This window comes from Typopeltis vanoorti, chromosome 12 (assembly GCF_054136105.1).
Source record: "Typopeltis vanoorti isolate ZY-2024b chromosome 12, IOZ_Tvanoo_1.0, whole genome shotgun sequence".
Taxonomy (NCBI): domain Eukaryota; kingdom Metazoa; phylum Arthropoda; class Arachnida; order Uropygi; family Thelyphonidae; genus Typopeltis; species Typopeltis vanoorti.
This window is the reverse complement of record NC_143560.1, coordinates 133,699,493-133,725,475: the sequence shown is the minus strand read 5'-3', so window position 1 is coordinate 133,725,475 and position 25,983 is coordinate 133,699,493. Positions and strand designations below refer to the sequence as shown.

The window sequence follows — 25,983 nt, the reverse complement described above, 5'->3', positions numbered from 1 at the left end:
GAATTCATTAGTATACTTTCCTGAATACTAACAATGCCAAGTTCTTTCCTAATATCCTTATTTTTAATATGATATTGCCACCGATGCCATCTGTTCACTCCCCTAATCTTTCTCAGAACTCTGATATCTGTGGTCTCCAGTCTTTGGTCAAGTATTTCTAACCCAGCTCTAAGATGCATAAATAAAAACTGTTTGAATACTGTCTTGTATAAAGCTAATTTAGTGTTTGGACTAATTTCTCTTTTATTCCATATAAATTTATTCAGTTCCCTTTGTATCACACCAGCTTTCCAAATTCTGTTGTCTATTATCATATTCAATTTGCCATCTTCACTAAAACTTGTGCCTAAATAGCTGAAATGTTTTACTTGTTCTATAGGTTTCCTCATTCAGGATCAGTTAACATGTTCAATGTTTCTGCCTATTTTCATTGTTGATTTTCATACCAAAGGAACTGACAACTCCTTTGACCTGGCTTTTCAATGAAAGTCTGGCTACAGGAAAGGTTTCCAGGGAATGGAAGGAAGGTAAGATAGTGCCATTGCATAAGGGCGGTAGCAGACTGGAAGTGTCTAATTATAGGCCAGTTTGTGTGTCATGAATAGTTGTTAAGATCTTGGAGAAATTAGTTAAGGACCATATACAACATTGAGCAGATGAGGGTAATGTTCTCTGTGAGAGTCAACATGGATTTGTGAGGGGGGGGGGTGCTCTTGTTTTAGCAATATGCTAGCCTTTTATAATAAAGTTACAAGAACATTAGATGAGGGAAAGGCATATACTGCAATTTTCTTAGACTTAGCAAAGGCATTTGACAGGGTGCCACAAGATAAGCTGATATTTAAGTTGCAGCACATGGGTTTGGATGTCAGGTTGGTCAACTGGATACGGGATTGGCTGTCTGATAGGTATCAGAGAGTTGTGTATGTTGGGGCAGTTTCAAGGAGGCAAAGGGTTACAAGTGGGGTCCCACAGGGCTCAGTACTGAGACCTATAATGTTTAACCTTTATATCAATGACATTGTCAGTGGATTGAAGGGGGATATTCAGTTGTTTTCGGATGATGTGAGGCTAGGAAGGGTTACTAGTAATAGTGCAGATGTGGTAGTCTTGCAAGAGGATTTGAATAGGCTAGACCAGGGATCGACAAACTGCGGCTCGCAAGCCACATGAGGCTCTTTGGGTATATACACGTGGCTCTGAAGTAAAATTGAAAATGAAAATAAAACTATCATGGTTTCATTTATAAAATTTTTAAAGGAATTTATTCACATAATGGCGATTTCGTTTGTTTTATAGATCTCGCAAAACTTCGTGGCACTAAGATGCACAATGTCAGGGAGGGGAAAGCAAGTGTGGAGGGAGTATACAGAGGGAGTGGAGGGGATGGTTGAGCACATAGTAGGACAGGGGAGCCAAACAAAGTGATAATTAGGATTAGGTTTTAGGGTGTCTCGACATCTGAGCTCATTTGCAGAGCAACAAAGTGACTAATAAGTGAACACTTATTAGTCACTGAAATAGAACTGGAAAAAGAAAAATGCAGTCTGATTTCACAGAGCAAGCAGACTGCTATAAAAGAACTACAGAAGGCAAACTCAATGATTTTCAAAACTTGGAATAGTCTTCCAGACTCATATCATGAATTGAAAAAAATTTGCATTTGGTGGTCTCGGTATGTTCGGGTCTATACATTTATGTGAGCAATCGTTTTCTAAATTGAATTTCATTAAATGTAAATTGAGGAGCCAAATTACTGATTCAAACTTGGAATTGTGCCTTAAATTAAAAACGACTAGTTACAAACTGGACATACAGAAACTTTGTAAGGAAATGCAAGCTCAATGCTCACACTGATTAAAACCAATGAGAGCAATTTTTTGCGAGATTTTTTCTTCATTTCATAAAGATATAATTAATATTATAACTTGTTATACATTACTATAAATTTACTATAATATTACTTTAAATTTTCCTTATTTGTAAAAATATATTTATGGCTCTTGAATAATTTTTAAATTGTTGTGAGGGACAGGTTCCGTCTCAAAAGTTTGCTGACTCCTGGGCTAGACAGATGGGCAAATGAATGGGGGATTCGGTTTAATGCAGCAAAATGTAAGGTCTTGCGGTTAGGGACACATCAATGGGACGCTGCATACTTTATTACAGGAGCTATACTGGAGGAGGCAGGGGAGACAAGAGATCTAGAGTTGAAGATTGATAGAAACCTGAAATTCGGGGGACATATTGCCAAGGTGGTGGGGATATCACAGGGGATTGCTGCAATGGTGAGAGGGACGCTGACCTACAGAGAAAAAGAGTTATCATTCCATTGTATAAGACCCTGATCAGACCACACTTAAGACTATTGTTCTCAGATTTGGTCCCCAGGATTTGAAGGGGATAAATTAACTATGGAAAGGGTACAAATTCAGATAACAAAAACAGTTTCTGGATTGCACAATGTTAGTTATGAGGATCGGCTGAGGGAATGTGGACTGCAGAATTTGGTGGATAGAAGAAGTGATATGATTGAGACTTTTAAACTGTTGAGAGGTGGTTACAGGGTTGACACTGAGGAGTTCCTTCGCTTGGTTGAACAGCAGGAAGGAGTGAGACAAGGGGCCACCCCTGGAAGTTACGAAAGGAAACTGTGAGCAAGAGGGTGAGGAGTGGTTTCTTTGCATGGAGGGTGGTTGAACCGTGGAATGCACTGCCTGATAAGAGTGGTGAGAGTGAGAACGGTCAATGAGTTTAAGGAGTGGTATGATAGACTGTGTTTCCTAGGAGGGACCTTCTATGATGAGTCTTGATAGACTTGTGTTTCCTAGGAAGGACCTCCCACGATGAGTCTTGATAGACTTGTGTTTCCTAGGAAGGACCTCCCACGATGAGTCTTAATAGACGTGTTTCCTAGGAAGGACCTCCCGCGATGAGTCTTTTGCTCCTTGGAGGACTAAATAATAATATATCACTTGCCTTTCATTAAGCACAAATTATTCTCATACACAAAGGCTTGATATATTATACTGTACTTTAGAGTTCTGTATCCTTGGAGAGTAATTAAAGATGCACATGAAAGCTTTCCCAAGATCAGTGAACTTAACTCAATAGTTTATTAGATCTCTTTCAGCTTTCCTTCCTTGACTGACTACGTTTTACTTCCTAGCATTCCTGTTACATTCTGAAAAAGCAACTAATGTGCATCTCTGTTACCAAGATTCAAAGCAAAACTCAAGTGACAAAATGGCTGCCATTGCTACAGCTTGCAAGTTGTACAGCAATAGCAACATACGATCAATATCGTAACTCAAACCTGCAAATAATATACATACATTTCTGCACTATTCCCTAAAAATTATAACATACACTAAGCAAGTTTAATTACATTTATATACTATTTATTATATTTAAGTCTCTCTATATCGCTACCGCTTAATCACATGGCAGCTCTGGTATAATACTAAGCACTAATGGCAATACTAAATGCAAACAAATCACACACACACATATATATATTACTGTATATGTATATTTTTAGATTACCTTAGCATGCAAAGAACAAAACATATTCTTCATTAAATAAAATTTTCACTAAACATATGTAAAACTGTGAAAAACTAACATAATAAGCAAAACATTTATGTGAGATTTTTACAACATTCCTTTGATTTATCAACTATTTATCTTGAAATGAAAATCTGATCCTGACAACCTCCAGTTGGAGTGAATTCAGCTTGTTCTTCTCCAAGCTTCTATTCCACAATTTTTCTTAGCCATTTCTCAACTATACTTGTATAAATATTATCAAGAACACTCACTAGGGAAATGCCTCTGTAATTCTCATATTGTTTTATTTCCCTTTTTTACAGATAGGTACTATGAGAGCTCTAACTCAAATCTGGAATTTGACCATTTGTCCAAGCTTTCTGGATTATGCAGCGCAGTCACTGTAAAACTTTTATACCTCCAGACTTTTGGATAGCATTTTCTACTTCAAACATTGATGTATTCCTGATTGCATGCCTGTTGAGCGTTTTCTACCACTGTGCTGTGCCCGCTTGTTTCAATTAGCAATCTTTTGAAGTAATTACTCCACACCTCAAGGATATCTCCAGTTTTCATGTCACCTTTATCATTTGATCCCTTTCACGACAATCAGGCTTCTTAATTAGGCCTTTTCACAAATTATAAAATTTCTTATTAACTTCCCTGGAACTATGTTTCTTTATTTGGCATGCGTTTGTTCCAATGATCCTCAGTGTTTGAGTATAATTATTCTTACCTCAGGAAGTTATATTACAAGACACAAGAATTACCAGAGAGAAAAAAGTTTCTTTTACAACTTTATAAACAAAAGTATCAAAGTGAAGCTCCTTCATTAATGCCACTTTACAGTTTCAGATTTCTCTAATTCCATCACTTGTTCTGATAGAAGACAAAACTTTCCATTTAGCATTTCTTCAAATGTTGAAATAGAACATTTATTTAATACCTTATTTTATTTACTATTTGCTTGTTGATAGTCTTAATTTTCCAATCTAAGGATTTGCCTTGCTACAAATCCTTTTTCAGAATCCTCCATTAATATATTCTGACTGTCAAATTTTCTTAAAAACTTCCTAAAACAAAATTCTCTGGTCTGCATTCTCAGACTTCCACCTTCTTGTTTCTTCTCATTATCCAGATACCGAATGCTCTCTCTCTCTATCAGCTCTTAATCATCCATCAATCTGATCAGTGAGAATGTGCACTTCTTCCCTTAAGTGGCAAGCAAGAAGTTAGTAATGGCTGACATTATTGACAAAAAGAGAATGTTTTTACAATAAAGAATATTAAAATTATTACAATATCTGATATCCAGTAAGCACATCAATCTCAAATACTCTTCATATTTCATTTTAACATACTATATTTACTGGAATATAACTCTCACTTTTTTACCCAAAATGAAAGCTAAAAAATCGTGGTGCGAGATATATGCAGGGATTTTCGGAAACTAAAGTTATCAGGAAAAAACTGAAAATGGGTATGACTTACCAAGAATGTCCCATTCGCTACTTCCAGCCTTGGGAGCGGTTTCCTTGTGTGCACTGCTAGTGTCATCATCTCAAATAGCGCCATCTTCTTTCCCATTATTTCAAGCAAAAATTACCAGTAATTTACAAGACTTGAGATACATAATGAACAATCCATCATGAATGACTAATGAGAAGTGAAAGCAGAGAGCGAAACAGACAGCAATGGTAGGCCAATAGAGATAAAGCAGCTATGAAGACGTGCATATGATTGGTGTGGTATTTAAAAAAGATTGCACGACCTAACAACAAAGGCAAGTCGACAATTGTTGAGTTGAAATGCTAATTCTCTTCAAGTGAATTCCATAACAACTGAAACTGCATTAACAACATCTACCATATATTTCTTAGTTTTAACAAGTTTACAATGAGGTGGTGTTTTGCCCGTTAATTGTTCCGATGGAACTTCTCATTACTGTTTGTGTACTGCTTCCACGTCTTCTCATGGGCGAGCTCAACTCATACAAAGTTTCAACCCTTCGGTTGAATTTTATTGCTGCTAACATGCCTGACTCTTCTGCATTGAGCGGGTGGACAGAATGCACACACACACATTATATGGCATGTTTCAATTCTCGGTAGAATTTTATTTGAAGTTAGCCTTTGTGATCTGTCTTATTGATATCAAAAATTTCAAATGTAATCAAACTAACACTAATTTCATGTAATTGAAAAATTGGACAATAGTTGTAAAATACTGTGTTTGCCAGTGTAACATATAGTTTTGCTTGAGTCTATACAGCATAGTTTCTGTGGGAGGGGACATGTGATTCATTAGTTAGTGCTGTTTTTATCCCAGTTGTCTCTAATTGCACTATTTGTTCAGAAATATATCACACACCTGCAAATGTCTCTATACCTTATTCGGTATGATACAATAAAACTACTTGTTTTTCATGCATCTGCAGTATAGTGACTGTTGCGGAGGGCATGTTGTTTACCGCAGCGAGCAAGTACTACCACCCCGATGTGAATGTGTTTAAACTTCATTTTCATTTGTGAGGTATATATGAAACTTTTAAATTTCTTTTTTCATAAAGTAAAATCAGGTATGCGAGTAAATCAATATCGGGTACATTGCAAGTGCTGATTATATGTGTTACAAAACCAAAATTAATGAAACATTGACATAAAGAAATAATTATAAAAAACTTACTTAAGTATAAAGAGCTAATAAGCTTCATTTCGGCAATGAAAACATTACTAAAATAAGGGGATATTAAATCCCACATAGTTTTAAAACCGAATAAGAAACTCAAAGTAAAAAACTCATAATGTAAAAACACATTTCCTAGGAAATGTGTTTTTACATTATGGAAAATACCTAAGAATAGCGATCTGAACTTTACTCACCTTTGCAACGAGTTGCCCGAGATTGTACTACGTACTAGGATCACTTGCATTGGCTAACGCTAGTGTTCGCCGATACTTTATAGTTTACTATATTCGGCAAGAAACTCTGATTCCTATCTTTGAGTTTCTTATTCGGTTTTAAAACTATGTGGGATTTAATATCCCCTTATTTTAGTAATTATAAAAAAGATTCATAATTATAAAATCTATTTTTACAGAGTGATCATGAGGTGCTTGTTTGGGAAGCAATGAAATATGAAAACATTACGGCCAAAAAAGGATAAATGTGAAATTATAAGGTGGGTGATTATGGGAATATCTATAGTCAACTAGCATCGATACGGTGGGTAGATGAGTTGTGTGCAACAAGTCCATAGGAATTCATAAGGCACTGACTAAACAATGTATAAATATATACCAAGAGGTATACATTTATAGATAATAAACATAACTATAAACAGGACTGTAGATAATCCAGGATCCTAAAACAAAAATAACAATTGTAATGCTAAAAATAGGACATCATTGTTACTGAAAGAAAACTATCTATAAGAAAGAATGTTTGCTCATATTATCATAAATAGAATTTAGCTTGATGTAGTTTCTAAATAATTAATCATCATCATCAAATTCCTGCCTTGTACCCTAAAGGGGTGTACAGGATATATTATTATTATTATTATTTGACACCTCCAGGGAGTCCAAAGACTAATCGAGAGTGTGCTAACAGCATCAAACGATTGATCCCTTTCCAACTACTAACCACGCTCAAACTTACTTAACTGAGCCATTAGTAGCAGAGGCTCCATTAGTAGCGTATGATAGTACTACATGAAAAATTTACATCATTACTAACTTCCTATCTACAATTTTCCTCCAAATCAGTCTGTTACTTGTCAAGACGACAACATTACCATATCTTGTATTTCTATCGTCTAAGGCACTTTGTACCGTATCAATCCACCTCTTTCTTGGTCTTCCTCTGGGTTGTTTTCCTGCCAACCTGGCAGAGAACACTTGTTTTGCTAATCTTTCCTCGCCAATTTTGTTTAAGTGACCATACCACCTGAGATTAGCTCTGCTAACACATTCCTGGATGCTGACAATGTCAAGTTCTTTCCTAATATTCTCTTTATTAATATGATATTGCTGTTGATGCCATCTGTTTACACCTCTAATCTTTCTCAGGACTCTCATATCTCCGGTCTCTAGTCTTTGGTCAAGTGTTTTACTTCTGACCCAGCTCTCAGATCCATAAGTTAAAACTGGTTTGAACACTGTCTTGTATACAGCTAATTTAGTGTTCCGACTAATTTCTCTCTTATTCCATATTGACTTCCTACCATACCAGCTTTGTTGATTCTGTTGTCTATTTCCATATTTAATTTACCATCTTCAGTAAAAATCGTGCCTAAGTAGCTGAAATGTTTTACTTGTTCCACAGGTTCCCGGTTCACTACACAGTTGATATTTTCAATGATTCTGCCTATTTTCATTGTCCTTGTCTTTTTATTGCTGACCTACATACCATATCTATTACAACAGTTATTCAATTTAGTCAGAGAATCCTGCAGACTTGTAGCGGATTTATTTAGCAGTATAACGTCGTCCGCATAAAGCAAAGAGCTGACATTAACATCTCCAATTTTGATATCATGTTTAATACCACTTTCCTTCATAATGTGATCCATATAGATAATGAATAAAAGAGGGGATAATGTACATCCTTGTCTCACACCAGATTTAACATTAAACCATCTTCCTGTACTTCCTTCAATTCTAACTGCTGACTTACAACTCAAATAAAGACTAAGTATTGCTTGATATAATGCCCCATTGACACCATATAACTGTAGCGTACTGAATAGCTTCTCTCTTGGCACCTTGTCATATGCCTTTTCCAAATCGACAAAACTTAAATACAGATCTTTGTTATATTCCCATAATTTCTCCACTATTTGCCATAAAGTGAAGATCTGATCCTGACAGCCTCTATTTGACCTGAATCCAGCTTGTTCTTCAAGCTTTTCTTCCACAATTGTTCTCAACTGTTTCTCAAGTATACTTGCATATATCTTACCAGGGACACTCAATAGGGATATACTTCTGTAATTCTGACATTCAGTTTTATTTCCCTTTTTATATAGGTACTATGAGAGCTCTGCTCCAATCATTGGGAATTCCTCCCTCTGTCCAGGCATTCTGAACTATGCAGTGCAGCCACTGCAAGACTTTTATACCACCATACTGCAGCATTTCTGGTCGAATATCATCTGCTCCTGCTGCTTTTCCACATTTCAAGCCTGATGGCTTTTTCTACTTCAAGTATGGATATGTATTCCTGACTGCATGCCTGGTCGGTGTTTTTTTTATCACTGTGCTGTCATCACTGCTTGTTTCATTTAGCAAATTTTCAAAGTAATTACTCCATACTTCAAGGATATCTTTTTCTCCCATTTTCATTTCACCTTTATCATCTCTAACTCCTTTCACAGCACTCTTTCCTCCATTCCAAAGCTTCTTCAACAACCTCCAGAATATTTTGACACCTTCTTGATATTTATTTTCTATGTTCTTGCCAAAGTCCTCCCATGACTTTTGTTCAGCTAGTTTTACACAGTGTTTAGCGTTCTTGCATTTGTCTCTGTATTCTCTAAGCGCACAAGCTGACTTATTTGCCAGGAACTTTTGATATGCTTTCTTCTTTTCCTTCAATGCCTCTTTAATTTCCTGTGTCCCCCATGGAGTTCTAATTTTTCTATCCTTGCAGATAACTTCACCACATGCCTCTCTAGCTGAATCAATCAGGGTTTTCTTCAATGCTTGCCACTGAATCTCCACGGTTTGGTTCCTGTTCTCAAACTCTTTCATTTTTCCTTCAATAATCTTTGTGTATTTTAGTCTACAGTTCACAAGAGCTGCTCAACTTTTATTCGCTTTAAAACTTTCTTACATGTCATTCTTTTCAATATGATATACAATTTTATCCTGCTCAAGACAAAATAGTGATCACTTCCAATTTCAAATCCTCTGTACACTCTGGTGTCCTGCACCAGGAAAAAAACATCACTATCAACAATAACATAGTCAATGAGACTTTTCTTATTCCTTGCCTCTTCTCTCCATGTGAATTTGTGCACATTTTTATGTTGGAACATGGTGTTAGTAATAACCAGTCCATGTCCTGAGCAGGAATCCAACAGGTATTTGCCATTATTATTAGATTTGCTCTTTTCTCCAAATTTTCCCAAAATATTTTGGTATGTCTGACAATCATTTCCTACTCTGCTATTTAGATCCCCAACAAGGGCCAACTTTTCCTTTTTCACTGTGTCAGTGGCTTTCTCTAAAGTATCAAAAAATTCTTCCACTTCTACCTTTAGTAGAACCTTCTGTGGGACCATAGACACAAATAAGTCTCATTGTCCAGTTCCCCATTCTCATATTTGATCACATTACTCTACTTGAGACTGCCTGCCATTCAAGAAGATTAGCCTCGTATTTAGTGTTGAATACTATGGCTACTCCTTCTTTTCTTTGATTGTCACTGCCTGAATATAACATTTTGTATTGCTCAGAAAGATCTCACCAGTTTTTGTCTTTTTTGTTTCAGTCACCCCTATTATGTCGATCTGGTACTTATCTAATTCCTCCGCTAGCTCCATTTCTTTGCCATTCAGGCTTCTTATGTTCATAGTACCAATCTTTAACTCTGGTGATGTTGAGTTGGGGTGTGTTTTGGGAACCAGGGCTGTTCGCCCTGGTTCCCTGGCGAAAACAACGGGGGCCTTAACTGGTGACGCCCCAGCCAGCATGAAATTTTGTCATGTAGTACCATCATTTTGTATTTTGGTTTAACTAATAGTAATAAAATTTGGTCGGCTAAATTGCCAGCCCATCCTCATTCGTTCAGTATCCAGGTAGATACCCAACAGGGTGCACCACGAGAAGGTGATTATTGGACATTAGGTCAGAAGCCCTGGTCGGTTCTCCGCATTCCTTTAAAGGCCATGTGGAGGTCTCCTCTCAGTTATACAGCTTTGACCATTAAACACGCCCTAATTAATAATTAATTAATTTGTAAATTTTTTTTTTCACTAGAGGTCATGCCAGTAGAATAACCTGTGATCAAATCATTGTTTCTCTAGCTTATTGTATGTAATGTAAGCCAGCTTGTCCTGTATATCTGTATATGCTCCAGATTATGATCTTAATATGAAGATCGAAATGTCGTGAAATTAAAAGAGTTATTTATAACACAGTTGTAAAGTCCATAATTTCTAAAATGAATGCTGATCACCGTGCAACACTAAAATTGTTAGTCAGGCCAAGGATATTTCAATGATATTTCATTGAAGATTATTCAATGGATTCTTCTACTACGTCGTCGATCGACCCTGGTAGATAGTCATGGTAACAGAGTGACCACTGTAAAGGATATAGTAGAATTAGTATATCCTTTCCAGGATATACTAATGAATGAGCACTTCATCAGTGTATATCATACTGGTGTAAATGACAATGTACATATGTAGAAGCTAGGCAAGTATTAGGAGAATCAGAGGTGTATCAAGTGTTGTTTGTGTTAGATATTAATAAGGCTGTGGGAATGGATGACATATCACCACATAATTTTAAAAAATGTGCAAAACAGTTAGCTATACCCTTGACTTGGTTATTTAATGAAAGTCTTGCAGTGGATAAGGTTCCTGAGGAGTGAAAAAAAAAAGCCGAAATAATATCACTCTACAAGCATGGGTCTAGGACAAAGTTTCCAATTATAGACCAGAATGTATACTGCAGTTGTATCAAAGTGTTGGAGAAATTGATTAGGAATAGAATACAACAATGGGTTGATCGACATAGGATTCTTTATGATGGTTAGCAAATCAAATCAGCTAATGCCTTTTATTCCCTTATAGGCAGTAGTTAAGGCTTTTTAACCCTAACTTTTGGAGATCGAGTGGGCAGTTCAATTTCCACTGGCAGTCAATCAGAGATAGCTGGCCCATCACCATCACTGATTATAAGCGACAACTGATGAAAGAGACTGGCAAAGAAGTATTGCCATCTTTTGGTACCTAATCTTAACAAGATATGTTCTTGTCTGAATTAGAGTAGGTTCTACCGTTGATTTTCTTGAGTTTATGGAATGAAAAACCTGGTTGCCTGTGCCAGAGATTGACTAACTCAGGAACCAGTTTGACGAAAGACTTAGAAAAAGTTCCTCTAGTCGGTGAACTAGACTAGAACTTAAGTCAATCTTTGGGCAGCCTAAAGCAGAGGATGCAATTGTCACTTCCACTGATTGGCAGGAATTTTTAAACAATAGCTTTTAATTTAATAATTTACTTGCATTTTATAAGATAGCAAGTATGTTGGATAAGGGAGATTTGTATACAGTGATATTCTTGCACTTTGCAAAAGTGTTCGATAGATAACTTCATGATAAGTTAGTGTACAAGCTGCAGAGAACTGGAATGGATAGCATATTGGTTAGATAGATGGATCAGAGACTGGCTCTTTGAATGATACTAACTAGTTGTGTATGATGGAGCAGTATCTCAAAAAGGAGAGTAACCAGAGGTGTGTCCCAGGGTTCTGTTTTTGGGGCTCTGCTGTTTAGCTTGTTTGTAAACAATATTTCATGTGGACTGACTGAGGATCCTCAGTTGTTTGCTGATGATATAAAGTTGGGAAGAATAATACGAAGCACTGATGTTAATTCCATTCAGGAAGATTTCAATAGACATATCTTAGACTTATCAATAGACTTATCTTAGACAAGTAAGTAGGGCTGTAGTTCGAATATTAATAACTGCAAGGTGTTAATATTAAAAGTGGCACAATCATCATATCTCTACACTCCAAAATGAAATGTGTTACATTTTGGAAAGCAGGGATAAGGTCATGTCCTTCTTATTACAGTGCAATACAAACATGTAGGGATAAGGAGGTTACTGTGCCACTGTATAAAGCATTAGTTGTGCCATACTTGCACTACTGTGCTCAGATATGGTCACCTGATTTTCAATGTGATGTGGAACCCTTGGAGACAGTTCAAAGATAAGTGACCAAGACAATATCAGGAGGTCAGAATGTCAGTTATTGAGAGAGGTTAAAGGACTGTGGATTGTAGTTTTGTGGATAACAGAAGAGGTGATCAAACAGAGATGTTTAAATTAGTGATGGGATTTTATCTGATTAACAGAGTAAATGATATGGCAAAAGGCAAGAGAGGGAAGAACCTGAGGCCATCTCTAGAAGTTGTACAAGAGTGGTGAAGAGAATGTGAGGAGTATATTTTTACATGTAGAATTGTGGGTGAATGGAACACATTACCAGAATATGGTGTTCATGCAAGGAGTGTTAATGATTTTGAGATTCAGCATGATAAATATGTTGAGTTAAATTAACCTTTCACGATGAGTCTGCTGACTCCATATGGAAGGTGTGATGATGATGTAAAATATAACGTTACAGTACTATAAATCCCCAGAGTGTAATGTTGTTAAAGATGCATATCTTTGATAAGTAACTCAATTTCTTCCTGACCAACTTGATTGCACAAGAAATGAACACAAAAATATTCAAGAACATGGCAGCACCAAGGAAAAATCTATTATAAGGAAGACAGATTTCAGTATACTGATTTATTATCAGGGGAAACTCCAAAGAATGATGCTCATAAACAAGAAGATATTAAAATTTTATCTAGATATGTGGTTTTATTCTATTTCCAATTAAAGCAGCAGGCAATACAGAAATCTGGCAGCTTAATTTATAAATGATGAGAAATCACAATTTTTTGATTTGTTGCAAAGCAGTATTTCTTGAATAATAAATAGTAAGGAACACATTTTATAGCAAAACAGTAACCAAAATATTCTCTATATATACCTTGAGTATATCTTGAAGATGAGGTTGGTTATCTACCATTTCTTGAATTATACCAGTCAGCTGCAAAACAGTTATGTAGAATAAGATAATGAAGTAATATAATTATGTATATCAGTTTGCAAAAAATAAAATGCAATAAAATAAAAATAAATTATGAAATTCAAATTTCAATCAAAGTAAACGTAAACAACCAATCTTCAAACAATTCAGAATTAACCATGCACTGATTATTTGTGAACAAAGAAAATTAAATATGACATTATTGACTTTGGCATTATTTTCTTTGTTCTTTGTGGATATGAGAAGATAAGTAGATTAGAAATAACGGACAGGGGTGAAAAAAAAAAAATGCAGAACATATCTCAGCCCAAAACCAAGAACTAAGCATTATGAGCTGAGATGGGCAGGCTTTGAAAGAGTGAGAACTGTAGATGGATATCAAATACTGTATTCAGGATGAAAATCATGAAAGATATGTGCCGTTTATATTTAGTGCAGAGACCAGTAAAACCTTGATAAATTAGAAGCCATAAATGATTTGATAATAATGACTAATTATGTTCAAGATATATTAAATTAGCCATAATATAGGTTTATGCACCAACAAATGAGAAGGATCTTGAAGAGAAGGAAAACAGTCACACAGATGTATAAAACAAGTAGTGAAGCATGGCATAATTATTCTTATGGGTAACGCGAATGCTAATGCAGTAGGTAATACTTTATTACCTACTGCTCTCTAATCAAGATAAGAGAGCAGTAGGTAATGAAGCATGTGGTCCAAGAAATGAGAATGGTGATGTACTAGTGGTATTTTGTGAAATAATAATCTTGTGATAGGAGGAAGCTTATTTAAATATAAAGACATACACAAATTGGCTTGGATATCATCAGATGGCAAAATCAAAACCCAAATTCATCATATTGCAATCAAGGGTAATATAGGAGTTCACTCTTGCATGTTAAAGTAAGGCAAGGAGCTAATGTAGGACCTGATGATCATTATTATTATTTTCCACATCCATGGAGTCACAAGATTCATCATGGGAGGTCAGTCAACAAAGTTTATCATACCACTCCTTAAAATCATCCAGTCTGCATGTTCACCATTCTCTCAGGCAATGCATCCCATGCTCCTATCACCCTCCATGCACAAATCTTACTTTTTACCCTTTTACTCACCACCTCCTTTTGCAACTTCCAGGGATCGTCCGTGTCCTTGCTCCATTCTCCCATATGAAAAACCTCCTCAGTGTTAATATGTTTCACAGCTTAAATGTCTCAATCATATCCCCCCCCTCACACACACACACTTTTACCTTATATTCACCAAAATCTGCAATCTACATGCCTTCAGTCTATCCCCATAATCAACATTGCATGATTTGTTATCTCCCTCTGCACCCTTTCCAAGGTTACTTCATCTCATTCAAATCCTGGTGATCAGATCTGAGCAGAGAAACCCAGATGTGGTCTGATCAAAGCTTTATACAATGGGACCAGCACACTACTCTCATAGTCAATGTTTCCTTGGCATTGTCACAATTCTATAAGATGTCTTCACAACTTTTGCAATATGTCATTGGAACTTCAAATCTCCATCCACAATTACCCCAAGATCCCTTGCTTTCCACCTTTTCTAGTTTAACTCCACCAAGTGAATACGAAGCATCCCATCTGTAGATCCCAAATTTTAAAACCTTACATTTAGTTGCATTCAACTGACATTCCAATTCATTTGCCCACTTTTCCAGCTTATTCAAATCTGACTGAAGAGCCAAAACATCGGAACCCTCCCAAAGCTTCAGATCATCTGCAAACAACTGAACACCCCTACAGTCCTGTGACAATATCATTGATATAAAGATTGAACAGCAATGGTCCCAGAAGCAACTCTGAGGAACTCCATTTGTAACCTTCCTACTTCCCCACATAACTTAGAAGAAATACAAACAGGCCTATAGTTTAATACTTCCATTCTACCACCACCCTTATGCAATGGTACTATTTTATCCTCTTTTCACTTTCTAGGAACCTGCTCCTGTGCAAGACCTTCATTAAACAGCCAAGTTAATGTCACAGTCAGTTCCATAAAAATACAAAAATCACTTATCTTTCTAACCTTTTAGAGGTTAGCAATTAATTCCTTGATAAACTGAGCGATCTAAGGTTATCTTTCTCTCTTTCCTCTTCTTCACTGTCTCTTTCTTTGTTAATATACCCATCCAATTCTTGGAGATCTTGAAGAGTTAATTCCTTGTGAGATGCCACAAGTTATTCCATATCAGCCTCCTCTAATGCAGTCCCCCTGCTGCCTACCTAATGGTAATCAATATACCCTGCTCAAAACAATTAGAGGTTTTAGTTTGTCGGATAATTATAAATTTGTGCAGATAATTATAACTGTTGGGTACTTTATAGATGAATAAATATTTCTTACTTATGGATAGGGTGTAATTGATGAGATATTGTTTAAATAATCGATATTTATTACAAATTTAAGAAATTATATATTTTAGCGTGAAATAATTTTTAACAAGAATAACAACAAGAATAGCCAAATCCTTTTGTTAATTTTTAATAGGGCATACTGTTTCCATAAACAAAACAGTACAACTTGATTGCATAGACCGGATAAATAAGATGATCAAATAGGTCTTGTGGGATATTTCCCCATTCTTCTATGAGAGCAATTTCGAGTTCTTGAAGCAATCGTGGTGGCATCAGTCAAGCAGAAACACGGCTACCTAAAGCATCCCAGGCATGTTCGATTGAATTACAATCTGGTGAACAGGCAGGCCAGTCTATTCGTTCAATACCTTCTTCCTAAAACCACCCTTGTACCAAATTTGTAACATGTGGATGAGCATTATTATCCATAAAAATGAATTCTTGGCCAATTGCAGCAGCATATGGACAAACCATAGGTTCCAAAATCTCACTGCGATACCTTTGGGCTGTTAAGGAACCGATCAGTATGGACACCTATATTTATTCCAGCCCACACCATCAAACTCCCACCTTGATGTTGGGGTCTTTCACAAACAAACTGTGGATTATTTCTTGTTCCACTTTCATGCCATATCAAGATACATTAGTTATCTGGGTGCAGACTGAACCTGGACTCTTCACTAAAAAGTACACGAGCCCTCTCATTTGTCCAATTGCGGTGTTTCTGTGCCCAAATTCTTTGGGCTCTTTTGTGATTTGCAGTAAGTAGAATGTAAACCATTGGTCTTCGAGCATATAAACCTATGGCACTAAGACGATTTTGAACAGTTCCCGTCTCCAGAAAGTGATTCCAAAGTTGCGAAACATGATGCACTTGAGCGACAACTTGCTGCATTTGTCCAGCTTCTAAACGACCAATGGCTCTCCAAGACATGGATTCTAAGATATCATGTTGCTCTGCTATTTTTAACAAAATATTGGGTGGTAGGTGACAAGTTTATAATTGAAGTGATAATTATGCAGTGGAAGTGAGTGCAACAAGCCAAGCTTTTATACCCTCCACATGCTAATATGGCTAAGACACGTTTCGACGTCTTAACATAATTTTGTACACAGTTGCATGTTCTACATTGTTGTATATAAAGAATATTTTAAAATAATATGTTACATTTGTAAATTATTTTTATAACTTTATAATTTACAAGAAAACCAAAATATCCCCTAATTGTTGTGAGCAGTATAAATGTAAGATTCTGAAAAACGTTTCACTCCTAAAGTTAGATGTGAAAAAAATAGTAAAGCTTATTTAATTGAAATGGAGCTGCCCTTAATTTCTTTTCATCCATCAGGCTGGCCTATAATTAAAGCATCTAGGAAGGGGAGACTGTTGTTATTTTCTTTTTCTAATATGAGCTGGATCCTGGGATGTTGACTGTTTATATGTGTTAAAAATAGATTGATAGCATCCAGGCTGGCTAAATGGAGATATCAACAAAGCATAGTCAAACAGTGGGTCTATATGGGGAAGAGTTTAGAGCTGTTTCTTGAAATGTTTCCATGAAGAAATTAGTGAACTTAAACAAGGCTGAAACATCAAGAGGAAATTCAGCTTGAATATGTTCTAAAGCGTCTTTAAGTGGGACAGTGGTGAACAAAGAGAAGACATTGAAACTGACCATAATGTCAGTGTGTTAGAGTGCTAGGGTTTTCTATACTAGTTTTAACCTCCTGACCATCTGAGGTGGATGAAATAGTGAGACCAAATTGCACTTCTTATCCATGTTATACAATAGGTGTTACAGAATCGTATCCAGATTTAGCTGGATGTCTATAGACGTAATGGCTAGTTGGGGTTAAAGTGAGTTTTTTTTTTTTTTTTTTTTTTTTTAAATGTGTAAGGGAGTATTACCAGTATATTCGAAAAGCACTTTTTGCTAAATTGGTATGGCTAATTTGTATGTGGCATCTACAACTGGGCATAATGGCACATTCTATTTATGGGTTTTAGGCAGCCCATAGATATGGGGGGGAAGGGGTTCCAAAACTTCTAAAAACTCTGCTCTCAAGTCTTATTGTCAAGCAAACACTGTAATAAAGTTATCTCCCTTCACTCTCACACCGGAAGCATTTAGTGCACTATCTCTAGGCCACAACTACATACTTGTACCTATAAGAATTCCTACAGTAGTGCTTCATATAAAGAACATGAAGCACTACTGGAAATCAAGAAGAATAATAAAATAGTAATTACTTCTGATAAAAGAAGGCTAGGTAGTTCAAAACTACTATGATTATAAATTAAAACTTGCTTTTTTGCTTAAAGAATGCTAACCTATCTTCCATTAGAATATGATCCTACAAATACACAGATTAGATTACTTCACAGATACCTTAATATTCAATATTCTGGCATTCCCCCACCCCTTCTCCATTCACACACAACAAACTCGGCCCACTTTAACCTTCTCTGTGTGTACAGGAGTGCAAACACACTCTACAGGCTAATAAAAATGTAAATAAAAAGTTGCCGAACTGAAAATTTCCGAAGTTTTCTTAGGAATGCTATGTGATATGTTTCACACAAAATTTGAAAAAAATTTCATTGAAATCTGTGAATTTGAATGTAGTTATAAGGCTTCAAAGGCACCTAAGCCCTTAACCATGTACAAGGGTGCATATGCACCCCGATATTCTCCATACAAAAACGTTTTTGTAAGCAGCTGAGTTAGTATTTTTCCACAGGCTGTTTTGTATTTACATTCCTGTTGTCTGAAATATATATTTTTTGCTTTGCTACCATATTCGCTTTGGAACTATGTATGATTCTCGTATGAGCATGTATATTTTTCTTCGTTTTTAGTAATTTTTTGCTACTAAGTTTGATTTGTTATATGTTTATTTTTTTCTTGTAGTTTTTAGATAATTATGACAGGAACAAAAAGACGTCATACCAGCACTGAGTTGAGAGATCTTTTATAGGAAGTGTCGTCAGTTGCTTCATCAGATATACCAAGTGATGATGATGATTCAGATGTGGAATTAGAAAACGATATTTTTGACGGCGATTTATCAGCTTTTGATGACGTTGCTGAAGAGTATATACCACAATTAGATGAAGAACTAAGAGAAGCAGCAGCAAATGTGGAATCTATAGCTACTGCGGTCAGCTGCAGGTTCTTCTGCTGAGAATATCCCGGAAAATGTTGTTGTGTATCCAAATAGAAACTCAAAAAATAAACAGTTGATGGGCCAATGTCCCTCCTATTTTCTCCTTAAATTTTTTTTTTTTTTTTATTTATACAAAACTTTCAAATTTTTATGATGTACATAAAGTTCCTGATTTTCAGGCATTTCGAGAAAGAGAAGGAATTCCCAGAGCAATGCTAACTCAAAATCTAAGCTCTGCAATGGACTGTTTCAAACAAATAATTCTTGAAACAATTATTATTATTATTCCAGGCAACTCGAACTCGCATTGAACTCATTCACTGTCGTAGCACCCACAACAGACTCTGGCAGCTTATTCCACTCATTCACCACTCTCCAAGTAAAAACCTAGCTCTAACACCCCTGCTAACCACATTCTTGCCCAGCTTCCAGGTATGGCCCCTAGTCCTCCCACCACCAGTCCTATTCTCAAAAATATCTTCTGGATTAATCTTATAAAAACCTTTCAGTAATTTTAATGTCTCACTCATATCACTATAGATCCTCTCCACCTCCTCCCCATCAAGAAGAAACCCTCGAGCCCATAACTGGGCACAGTAGTCTAGATGGGGTCTTATCAAGGCTTGATACAGAGGAACAATAACTTGTCTCTGATTGTTAAAATATTTTTCAACAACCAAGTGATTTGATGAGCTGATTTAGCCACTTATGCGATGTGCTCCCCCTAAACTTCCACTCCCTATCCACCAACACTCCCAAATCCCTGGCCTCATCAATCTCCTGGAGAACGGTTCCACCAATGTGATATACTGCTGCTATTCTTTTCACCCCAAAATGCATAACCTTACACTTTGCCAGATTAAACTGACATCCATTTTCCCTAGCCCAGTCTTCCAAACCATCCTGTAAAATTTTGACATCCTGTGCACTCAACAACTGCTCTACCCAACTTTGCATCATCAGCAAACAAATGAACACTTCCTCTCAGATCCTTTCCTATATCGTTAATGAACAAATTGAAAAGTAGTGGTCCAAGAACAGAACCCTGCAGCACACCACTAGTCACAAGCTGTCTTTTGGACTCTACTCCTGAATAAACCACTCTCTGATATCTCTCCATCAACCACCCTCCTATCCATCTCACCAACCTTATATCCATCCCCATATGCTGCAGTTTATTGATTAGAATTCCATGTGGTGTCCTATCAAAGGCTTTAGCAAGGTCCAGTAGAATCACCGTTAACCCATTATCCTTATCCAGTTCAGCCATCACTGTGTTATAAAACATGAGCAAGTTACTGAGGCATGATCTACCCCTTCACAAAACCATGTTTTCCTCCATACAGTGTCCCATTTTCATCTATCCAATCCTGTATTTTTTTCTTGACTAATTCTTCCAAGACCTTGACAATGATTCCTGATATGCTGATCGGTCAGTAATTTACAACTGCAGTCTTGGAACCTCCTTTATGCAGTGGAACTATTTTTCCCTTTTTCCACCCAGTCGGGACTAACCCAGACCCATTACAAATTAAACAAAATGGTCAAGGGCACTGACACTTCTTTAGCCGCTTCATGTACGACATGTGCTGGTATACCATTCAATCCCACAGATGTATTGACATTGAGGTTTTGTAATAGACTATTCACCCCCACTTCATTCACCACAATTCCCGTATAATCTATTGGTTCATTCATTTCTGCAATGTCACCACCTGGATGATACATTCTTGCAAAGTGTCACTCAGTAACTCAACAATATAAACTGATTCACTTACCTCCCTACCATCGGAATTCTTTAAAATCATTCTTCCATATAGATTTTTTCTTTTACTTGCAGCATATCGAAAAAACTGTTTAGGATTCTCTTTAGCCTGCATAGCCAATGTTCTTTCATAATCCTTTTTTGCTTTTCTTACCACACTCATTACCCTTCTGGCCTGCGCTTTATACCATTCATGTGCCTGCCGGTCACCTTTCTCCTTAAATTCCCTCCATAGTTGTTTCTTTTTTTGCAGCTCAAGCTTAATGGTATTATTCATCCATTTAACCCCTACTTGATTTATTATTCGGACTCTAGGTATACAGTCAGCCATTGCTTCATGCAAACACTTCTAAACTGCCTCCCATGAACTATCAAATTCTAGCCCTTGCAGTTGTACATGCCATGGCACTGAAATAATCAAACTCCTAAGCTTGTCATACTTACCAGCCCGATAAATCCACATGTACCCTGTCTTAATTGTAAATTTCACACCTTTAGCCACTTCCCAAGCCAAGACCCTATGATCACTCTCACCAATTGGTGGTAACATGGTCATATTCGTTACAGCCAAATTCTCAGATGCAATTACTAAGTGAAGCATTCTCTGACCCCTAGTATTTTCCATTACATGCTGTCGCAGATAGTTATCCCTTAATAACCACATAAAATCCAATTCCTTCCTCCCGTGTGTCCTCTCCTCACTCCAATCAATGGTTGAAATCTCCCATAATAATTACCCTCCTTCCACTCATTTCTTCTATTTGCTTATGCATACTATCTCCACCATCTTTTCCATCACCTGGTCTATAGCAGCACCCAATTGTATATTTTGTTCTGCTAGCCACAATCTCACACCAAATGGCCTCAAATGTGCTCTTTTCTCTATCCTGCAATTCAACTTCTATTTTCCTTGGCTGCAGCTCATCAGCTATCATCAACAATACTCCTTCGCTCATTTTATTCTCCCTGTCATTCCTGAACACACTATACCCATCACATTCAACCCCACTAGATATATCATCTACAGTCACCCATGTTTCACTAATGCCAATAACCTGTGGTCTGGAAGTGCCAATCATGGCCAAAAAATCTTCCTTCTTTTTCCTAATACTCCTAGCATTAGTGTACATGAATTTCAGACCCCCATTAGCCCCATCCCTACCTTGATGCCTTATACTAACTATCCCATTCTGATTTGTTATTCGCTCAGGCATATTATACTCATTCATACACTCAACTGCCTCCCTAAGGTCTGCATATCTACTCCCCCCCCTAATAAATCTAGTTTCCCTGATTCTGCACATCCACTTCGTTCAACAACACTTTTTCAAGTCTCCTTTCACCAAATCCATTCAAATACAAGCCATCCATCTTATATAGATCCTTTCGCCCATCAAACTCACTCCACACGTCCACACCACTCGTCATACATAACCCACACATAGTCATTTGCAATTATGATCCTCCGTTTAAACACTTTACTGTCATACCGTGGCAAAAGACAAATCATCCCGACTCTCTCACTGTTTTCTTTTGCTACCTCAAACAATTCATTCAGGTCCTCTATCATTTCCATTTTATCTCCTTTCAAATCATTCGTACCTGCCACAACAATCATTTCTTTCACCCTTTCCTTTTGCTCTCTAATAGACTCAGTTACGTCCTTGATGGTCGCACCAGGTTGGTATGATTTTGTCAAATTCTCTACTAACACACCTCGTACGAATGAATCTCCATACAGCACTCTCTCCTTCATTTTATTTAAGTTTATACTCATACTCTTATTTTTCCTATCATACTTTTTATTATTGGCTGGTACACTCAGTAGACTTTTGTTATAAGCGTGATTGTGTGTCAAACTAATAGAAAAGCCAGAGATCATTACGATGCATCCAGAAATCCACAGCAATACAAACAACCTCATATTTGGTATGATGCTGATGAAATCTATACTTTGATTGTCATTCTAATATATGCTGGAATGTGGAAGAATTGGGATGAACGGCTGGAAGAGCTCTGGGAGAAAGACAAATGCATGAACACCGAAATTGATGATGATGAAGAAATTATTCACACCGATTCTGACGATGCATCTTAAATTTATTTATTTTTTTTATTTATACAAAACTTAATTTTTATATTTTAAATTAAATTTTTTAATTGTTTTATACCTATCTTCTTAAAAATCAATAAAATTTCACAAATACTTATGCAGCCACAGTTTTTTCTTTACATTTTGCACTGAAAATGTATGGGATATAATTACACCCCTGTACACAGTTAACGTTAAATATTTGTACACAGAGAGAAGGTTAAAGCCAGTTTTATTATGATAGGTTAATTTTTATTACGATAAGGTTAACTAATAAACCTATTATGATATTATAAATAACCTATTATAATAGTTTAACTTCCTTACTCTTGTACTGTTCATTACATCCAAAACTAAATTAAACAAAACGCTAATTGTAAACAGCAGTGATCACTTGCAATAGCACTGAAGTGAAAGTGACTAACTCAAGTCACATCAATGACTGTAGTAATTAAGCTAAGCTGCAAGACATTTTGTGATTTAAAAAAATAAATATATATACAGGTAACGCTAGTATAACGCGGTACTTATACAACGCGGTATGGATATAAGACGGTCTACAAACTGTAGTAATCCTTTATCTTTTCATATATTTTTCAACGCGCACCTTAAAAATCAAATTTTATCTTCATTAAATTTGCGTCTGTCAGTATCACGCATGTAGTTATAAGCAGCAAATTTATATTAGGGGAAATATCCTTTAGCACGCATATACGTCAAATGTTTACCATATAAAGTGTCTATTGTTGAAAATTGTCTTCGTTTTCTGCCAGGAAAGCGCATTAAAATCATAAGTGTGTTAATCTCAAGTGCTGAGCACTTTATTTTTTGGTTAGTTACATACAATATGTAATGTTTTTTTTTAATGTAAAAAAATATTTTTATAGTAATGGCCACTTAGAGCACTTTTGCAATATACGTGTTCATTAATAGAGATAAACCCACACACTGTAAACTGTCAAGGTAACAATTGAACAAGACTGAAGATACACTCGGTTTCGATCAGCACATGAGACTCAACCTTCACGAACTTCTTCATAAGTGCTCCAATCTCTTCAATAGTGAATTAATTGATGCAGAAATAGATTTAAATGAGGAGGAACTGGTACAATTAATAAATGACGTCGAACCAAATGGCAGGGAAAGTTCTGCCAAAGCTTGTGATGAATCCTTTAAAAATTCAGTTTAAAGAAATTAGCAGAAGGATTGGACTTGGCAAGAAAGTTATTTTATGGATAATGATCTCTCAATGGAGCGCTCTGGAAAATTCATGAGACAACTGGATATTTGTTTAGCTCCATATTATGAACTTAATAAAAAATTGCAGCATAGTGATTCTTGATAACTAAACCAGCTGAAGTATGCAATGAGAATTATGATGATGTCCAAGAGATTCAAAGTGATGACGACGCCCAGCCACTAGTAAATAAAGAACATCTAAGAAATGTTAGTTTTGAAGAGAGTGAGGACGATTAAAATATGCACTTTATTTTATTTTGCCTAAAACATTTATGCATTATGTGCAATGAAGTTTACGTACAATTTATAATTTTTAAAATTTTATACCATGTATTTGTTTCATAGTTTATGTTTTCTTAACTTAGATGAATTACCTGAATTAAATAAAAATATAGTTTTGTTGGATATGTCATTGTTTATATAATCTTTAACAAAAAAAAAAAAAATATTTCAGAACCTAACCCTACTTTTTCTGAGTGATCTGAAGTCTCTCATAACGTGATTTATATAACACGGCATTTTTGTGGAACCTAACATCCACGTTATATGAGGGTTACCTGTGTATATATATATACAGTCATACCCTGAAGTTACGCGGTAGGTGGGACAAACAAAAAGCACGTAAGTCAAATTCGCGTAACTCTGGTATAATTTTGCATACAAACATACAAAATATTAGTTAATTGGGATCAAAGGTTTACAAAAACACCTATATTTTTGAAGAAATATAATCATAATTGTAGTTTTTCGTACATAAAAAAAAAGAAAGTTATTTCGATGTAAATGATTTCATAAAATCTAATAATGTCTTTTTCTTGTCACACAAAATTTCTTCATAGCAAGATAATGATTTTTTTATTCCTTACCTTGTGGCTACAATTCTTTCCTCTTTAGAATCTATGTCCTCCAAAATCTGTAAACCTTTCTTTTATGATTATTCTTACTGTGTATTCCTATAGATCAAACTTCTTTGCTAGCTCACATATTTTCATTCCACCTTCAAAATCCTTAATAATGTTGAATTTTGTTTCCAAAGTTTTGTTTCCTTTTCTTGCTAGCTGTAGAAGAATCGCACTTGCTTCCTTTGGATGACATTATTATTTTTTATGTGATAAAATTTTTATCAAGAACATAACATTAAACAATCACAAGGTTTGTCGACTATAAAAATCGTGTAAGAATGGAGACCGCGCGAAACACGTCAGTGCTTGTTCACAGCATGTGCGACACTGGCGAATGCGGCTGACACCGGAAAGATGCGACTAGTGGTGAGGCATGAAGTGGGACGGGAATACGTACATATATGAAACTGCGTAACTCCAGATTCGTGTAAGTTGGGGTATGCCTGTGTGTGTGTGTACATATATACATATATATATATATATATATATATATATATATGTACACACACACAGGGTGGTTCAAAATTCCACATACAAACTTTGAGGGGAGGCAGAGAACATCAAAATCAACCATATTCACATAGGAAAGCATGACCGGAAACGCCACCCAAAAGTGATAGGTGGCGCTGTTCGCCAGTGCTCCGGGTGAGCAATTGGGGCTTCCTCATTCAAGCTTTGACATCATACAAAGAATATGCATTGTTTTACGAACGCTGAGATGGCAGACATGCACCTTGTTTACGGGTTAGGTGACAGTATGGACAAGCCGCTGTACGAACGTATAGCGAGAGGTACCCAAACAAACGTGTACTGCATCACCAAATGTTTGAGAATTTGCATCAGAATTTGTGTGACTATGGATCATTCAGGGATCGCAGACACGATAGTGGGCGGCTACGATCAACGCGAAATCCCGCCATGGAAGAGGTGTTGCATGTGATGGACAATAATCTAGAGACACGCACACGTACCGTTGCCTCTGCTATAGGAATATCTTCATCCAGTGTATTGTGCGTTATGCACTCTGAGTCCTTA

General features: G+C 36.3%; 1 protein-coding gene across 2 annotated transcripts in view; it reads right to left on the bottom strand.

Annotated features, from left to right (window-relative positions):
* LOC150101236 (ERI1 exoribonuclease 3-like) overlaps nucleotides 1–25,983 on the bottom strand; it is a 151,742-nt gene that overhangs the window by 100,914 nt on the left and 24,845 nt on the right. For both annotated transcript variants that reach the window (XM_090401742.1, XM_090401743.1), the window contains exon 3: nucleotides 13,332–13,391. In XM_090401742.1, coding sequence (XP_090257868.1) covers nucleotides 13,332–13,391 — 60 coding nt within the window. The remainder of the gene's footprint in view (nucleotides 1–13,331; nucleotides 13,392–25,983) is intronic.